Here is a 6,176-nt window from a genome sequence, read left to right on the forward strand (position 1 = left end):
CCTAGTCCATGTCCATAGGGTCATTCTGGAATCAAACCTGCTGACATGATGGGACAATGGAATCTACTAGGATAGGCCCAGCCCCTATCTGCTGGAACATGATTGGACCCATGATTCTGGTTCTTCTAGGGCCAGGGTAAAGCATAGATCATGAGCAACAGCCTAAAAATTGAGAAAGGTTTGTAACCAAGATCACTATGGCCAACTTGGTTGACATGATTGACAACCCAGATTCTCCTTAGGTTGTCCTAGACTCTATAGCCAAGAAAATCATCCTTATTTAGGGTGGGGTTAGAGTTCCAGACTGTGGGCCAGTTTGGTACTGATGTTGGTGTGCAGTATATCCTGGCTGTACTTGGGAGTCATCAAGACAAATTTAGTATTGGCATCCAAAACAGATTCTAGTCTTTTTTTAAATCACTGGAGAGAATGTCTGTTTCCTGAACATGGGGACAGTTAAAAAAGGTGATGTAAAACTGTCCTTCCTGGTCAGTGTGTCTCCTTTTATTTCTGTGTTTACCCTAGGTATTGAAACCTCACTTGATTTTTGAGAGTTTGTGAGGATATGTTCATGCGTACATACTTGCTCAAATTGATGTTTATATAGATCAATACTATCAAGTCCTCTCCCACCAGCTAGCTGATGTCATGCAGAGATTATTTTAAGATTTATTTTATTTTTAATGATGTGTAAAGAGGGTATGTGCAGATGTGGGTACAGGTGCCCACAGAGTCCAGAAGAGGGCCCTGTCTCCAACCAACAGCCCAATGATTTTTAGTAAGCATTTAAATGACCTTGTGACTAATCTTGGCAATTGAGTTGTTCAAATTCTATATTCTTAACTATTTTATGAACACCTTGATGAATTAAGAAATTAAGGAATCAGCAATTCTTTAGGAAATCTTTAGGAAACCCTACTGGTTCCTTTTGTCACCAGGGAAACATGAAAGTCACTTTCTGGAGATCAGAGGCTGCACACATGTGCTGGTGTAAGAGAGGCAGAAGCTCTGCCTGGACCCTATCTTGGATAATTGACACCCTGGGGGACCACAGCCATTGTGCTTCTGGACTTTTGTGACAACAATTCTCATACATCTTACTTATTTATGTCTCTTGTGTCGTCATCCTCCCCCGCCCTCAGGAACTTCAAGGTGAGGGGAGTGTCTTAGAAACTCAAACTGTCCCCACCACCGGCCCATGGTGCTTCCTCTAAAAACATACATGGCAAGTGTTCAGAAATGCGATATTTAATGAGCTATTCTAAATGATGAAACAAGGGCAATATGAATTTTTCCTGGTTATTATCCACATACCCAGGCTTGACACTACACAATGTTGCAAACCAAGGAACACCAGCTCATAGAGACCCTGCCAAGGGTAACCACTTCCCGGATGCAGAGAGAAGTACAGGGCCATTCCATGGATGACTCCAGTCAGAGCAACTATGAGCACTCATGCTTGTAGAGCTTGAATTCTGTTGCCCAGGTAAGGGTACCAATACTGAACAGGCAGGTGTAGGTCTGAGGGAAAAGAATAAAAAAGGACGGTGAAAGAAGGTGAAGGAAGTTTGTGGCTTGTGCTCCAAATTTCACCTTTTCTCTTCCATAGACCAATAGGGAGTAGAAGGAGACAAGGACCTTCAGACATGACTACCCATGGGCAAGTCTTGAGCTGTGTCTTGATTTGAAGCTGCTCGGCAGACAGGACCTCTAGAGGAATATTTAGGATATCTTTGTGTGATTCACATACCTAACAGTGGGGGTAGAAAGTACCCTGTCATGATTACCCACTGTGGCAGTTAGTTTTAACTGTCAACCTAACACAATCGAGGATCATCTGGGAAGAGCATTTCAGTGAGAGATGAGCTAGATCAGGTTGGCCTGTGAGAATGTCAGTGGGGAGATTGTCTTGATTAGATTCATCACAGGAAGACCCAGCCTACTGTGGGTGGCACCATTCCCTGGGTTTGGAACCTGAACTGTATTAGAGTGGGAAAAGTGAGCTAAGTACTAGAAACTTGCATACATTCATTTTTCTCTACTTGTGACTATGGATGCGGTATGACTAGCTGACCCAGTTCCTACTGCCTCACCCCTGTCCCTACAGCACTCACAGCTGTAAAAACTATGGAGGCTTGTGTTTTGCCTTACATTATTTGGACTGTTGCTATCCTGAAAGGGGCAAGTGTCCAGGCCATCCTCAAATTTCTTGCACGTGGTTCTACGCAGCTGAAGCTTCATGGAGAAAACAGCTGGAAAAACCACCTGCAGACAGAAAAAGATGAAAGTGTGAACAGACCCTTCTTGCTTCTTAAGAAGCTCTGTGACTGTGCTCAGTGTGTGAAGAGATCCAGATTCTCTTCCATTTGGAGTTCTTCAAGGCCGGGCATCAGCTCTATGAAGACAGAAACCAGGAAAGTCATCTCTAGATTAGAGAGTTAAGAACCTAGAGTGGGGACCTGCTGGAAAGCAGGGAAGGCAAGGCTGAGTCCTTTATCTCCAGTCCCTATAGCCCACATTCAACCGTAGGAAAACCCAGACATCATCCTCAGCAGATCTGCATGTTCCCAGGACATATTCTGGGAGGGAAGTGGCTCTACCAGTGTTTGTGGGAAAGTCAATCCTAAGACATGGAACCAGATCTCCAGATACCTCCTCAACTGAGCTACAAGCAAAACAGTTGAAGTACAAGCACAGCCCAGAGTGGTGTTTCAGGAGAGGCCCTGTTCTTTTTACAGTGCATGCTTCTGAAAATCAGCTGGGTGCTGTGCTGGGATCTCAGAGGCCTCCGCACTAGGCAGAGCTAGAGCCTCTCTGCCTTTCCTTTGCCAGGGAAGGAGGAACTGAGTGCCTCTCCCCAATGACCAGAAGTGTGACACTGGAAATGAGCATTTCTGTACTGACTGCATTCTGTAGGGGCATTATAGGATGATGAAGAGGGTCTGATGTGGTCAGTGGGGCAGAGTGGGGCAGCCAGAGGCCTAAAGCATGAAGAAATTGAGAAGAGGAGCTGTCTGGTGCTCTCAAGAGAGATAGTGGCCTCCTCTCTATCTTCCATAAATCCTCAGCATATTTTCTGATTATCTTTGTTTTATTCTATGCATTTTTTGTACCAATTACTACTTTATTTTGTTTGTTTTAAATTTTGTGTCTGACGTATTTCTCAGCTTCATCTATCGGCACCTTTTTGTGTGTGAATCTTTTACTTACTATATGGTTTTATCTGCTTAGAAATGTCTGTTCTGGGGCCAGTGAGATGGCTCATTGGGCAAAGGCACTTGCACCAAGCCTGACAGCCTAAGCTCAATATCCATTATCTGCATGGTGGAAGAAGAGAGCTGCCCCCCAATTGGGTCTCTGATCTCTGCGTGTGCCAACACACACACACACACACACACACACACACACACAGAGAGAGAGAGAGAGAGAGAGAGAGAGAGAGAATAAAATATAATAAAAAAAATCTTTAAAAAGAAACACTCACTTTAAAATTACTCATTTAAAATGTTTCAAAACAATAAGAACGACATATGTATATTGTATGTGGATAGAAAATGATCTAATGTTAAAAGAACTTGCAAGGAGACTGAATGAATTAGGTTATGTGTAACTTGCAAGAGAGGTAGATTGCCCTCTCCTGTCCCTCACTGAGTAGCAGGTACATTCTGGCATGACAGATGTCGAGGATGTGGTCACTTACCTTCTCCTGCCAGGAACTCAGGATACGTTCCAGCCTGAAGGCGAATTCATCCTGACTTTTCTGGTTGAATGTTTCCACAGCAAACTCCACTGTGGGAGGGAAGTAAAGAGAGGTATCCTTTTCCTCCTTGGCCCTTGAAATGGGAGTGATGAGGAACTGGAGGCTTAGGAAAAGTAGCAGCATGGCACGAGGCAGAGTTTTCCTTCCCTGTGGACAGGACATGGTACCAGAGCTCCACAACCACTGCTTTGCCTGTCTCAGCCCCTCAGTCCCACAGGAGTTTATCAGGCACAACTCTAGTCCATAATCTCTTCAGCTCGGACACAGACTCCACCTTCTCAGTTGCCTCTCTGATTTACACCCTCTTCTATTCTTGCTTGCTCCAACAAAGGTTTTTATTTTTTATTTTTTGTTTTTGTTTTTTTGTTTTTTTTCCCTTTTTTTAAAAATTATATTTGTGTTTTAATTTTACACATCAGCCATGGGTTTCCCTGTCCTGCCCCTCCCGCTCCCACCCCCATCTTTCCCCCAGCCCCTCCCCTCCATTCCTATCTCCTCCAGGGCCAAGACTCCCCTGGGGACTCATTTAAACCTGGTGGATTCAGTACAGTCAGGTCCAGTCCCCTCCTTCCAGGCTGAGCAAAGTGTCCCTGTGTAAGCCCCAGGTTCCAAACAGCCAGCTCATGCACTAAGGACAGGTCCTGGTCCCACAGCCTGGGGGCCTCCCAAACAGTCCAAGCCACTCAACTGTCTCACTTATCCAGAGGGCCTGATCCAGCTGGGGGCTCCACAGCCTTTGGTTCACAATTTATGTGCTTCCATTCATCTGGCCTTTTGTCCCTGTGCTTTTTCCAATCCTGGGTTTGTTTTTTTCTTAATTTGTTTTTATTTTTGTTTGTTTCTTTGTTTTTGAGACAAGGTTTCTCTGTGTGCCCTGACTGTCCTATGTGCCTATGACTGACTACGCAGACCAGGCTCGCCTTGAACTCAGAGATCTGCATGCCTCTGCCTCCCGAGTGCTAGGATTAAAGGCATGTGCCACCATTCCCAGCCTCAACAAAGGTTTTTAAATCACCCCCAGTCCTGGAAAAAGGAACAGGATGCCAAACAGAATGTGCTGGAGAGAATCAAACCATGGGGAAGATCATCCTCTTATGTGGGCCAGTCACGTCTGCTCCTGATCTTCAATGAAACAGAGGAGCAGTCATCAGAATGTTCCAGATTCACATGCTAAATCGAAAACACAACCCCACATGTGTTAGTGGAAGACAGTGAGCTGAGGAGCAAGTGAGATGCAAAGAGTCAGAGAGAAGAGTCAGCTTTGTGGCTGAGGAGGCACAGCCGTTAGAGGCTCATGGGACCTGCTCAAAGCCTACGGGATTAGGCGGAGAGTGAAGACCACTGGCCCCAACTACTCCTTGTTGCTTCATAGCTTTGCTCCAACTACTGGCAGAGCAGTTGGGGAAGTGGAGACAAAGGACTGGAGCTTCAGTGAGAGACCCTGTCACAAGGAAATAGGAGTGAGTGATAGAGAGACACCTGGCATCAATTGTGGCCTCTGTGTGCATGTGCACAATCATATACATGCGTGCGCGCGCGCGCACACAGACACACACAGACACACACAGACACACACACACACACACACACACACACACACACGCACACCTTTTTTTTTTTAATTACTGACCATGAATCTTCCAAACACCCCTAGTGAAAAGGCAATGAAATAGACATCCTCAACCATAGTAATGGTGCCTGATCACATCTAGTGGGGAGGCCATCTGAGGAAGACAACAGAGATTGAAATTAGGAGAAATAGTCGGGCAGTTATAGTAATTTATAGTATGGTACATGCCTATAATCTCAGTACCATGAAAGAGGAGATAGAATTATGAGTTTACGGCTAGCCTGTGCAGTATACTGAGACTCTGTTCTCAAAATAAACAAACAAAAAACAGTAACAACAAAATCAAAGATGCAGAGAAAGAAGTTACCATAGTCATCATCCCACTTGTACCTACCAATGAGTTAGAACATAAAATAGAACCCATGATGATGCTGCAGAGAACAGAGCAAGCCTCAGCCATGTTGGGAGAGTCTAATACATCCTTTATTTCTCAAACACTGAGAGCAAGAAGGCTGAGTAGGACAGAAGCCAGAGAGGCCTTGGCAGGTGCAGTCAGCTGACCTGTTCAAGTGGTTTTACAGACTGAATTACCCCCCAACTCAATGGGAGTATAGAGTACTTTTTATCTTTTGAAAAATAATACGAAATTTTAACCATCACCATGTTTTTAGTTATATATCTATATATATTTATATATCTGTGTGTGTGTGAGAGAGGGAGAGAGAGACAGAGAGAGACACAGAGACAGAGACAGAGACAGAGACAGAGAAATCAGGCACCATTACTGTGGTTGAAGATTCTAAATATATCTATATATATTTAGAAGTTTGATGCTTTATGCTCTTC

General features: G+C 44.5%; 1 protein-coding gene across 1 annotated transcript; it reads right to left on the reverse strand.

The window, feature by feature from the left end:
• Positions 1–1,443: 1,443 nt before the first annotated feature.
• LOC118581459 (cystatin-9-like) lies at positions 1,444–3,922 on the reverse strand. The gene is made up of 3 exons (XM_036183587.1): positions 3,701–3,922; positions 2,152–2,265; positions 1,444–1,521 (listed from the first exon to the last, which is right to left on the reverse strand). The coding sequence occupies exons 1-3, from the start codon at positions 3,920–3,922 to the stop codon at positions 1,444–1,446; spliced, it is 414 nt and encodes a 137-aa protein (XP_036039480.1).
• Positions 3,923–6,176: the final 2,254 nt, after the last annotated feature.

This window comes from Onychomys torridus, chromosome 4, assembly GCF_903995425.1.
Source record: "Onychomys torridus chromosome 4, mOncTor1.1, whole genome shotgun sequence".
In the NCBI taxonomy this organism is placed as follows: domain Eukaryota; kingdom Metazoa; phylum Chordata; class Mammalia; order Rodentia; family Cricetidae; genus Onychomys; species Onychomys torridus.

Bases quoted from the DNA above. Each gene is read 5' to 3' on its own strand.
- LOC118581459 (XM_036183587.1), bottom strand. From the start codon at position 3,922: ATGTCCTGTCCACAGGGAAGGAAAACTCTGCCTCGTGCCATGCTGCTA. The intron at 2,266-3,700 runs GTAAGTGACCAC...TTCTGTCTGCAG, and splicing joins TGAGTTCCTGGCAGGAGAAG to GTGGTTTTTCCAGCTGTTTT. The intron at 1,522-2,151 runs GTAAGGCAAAAC...CTTTTCCCTCAG, and splicing joins ATAGCAACAGTCCAAATAAT to ACCTACACCTGCCTGTTCAG.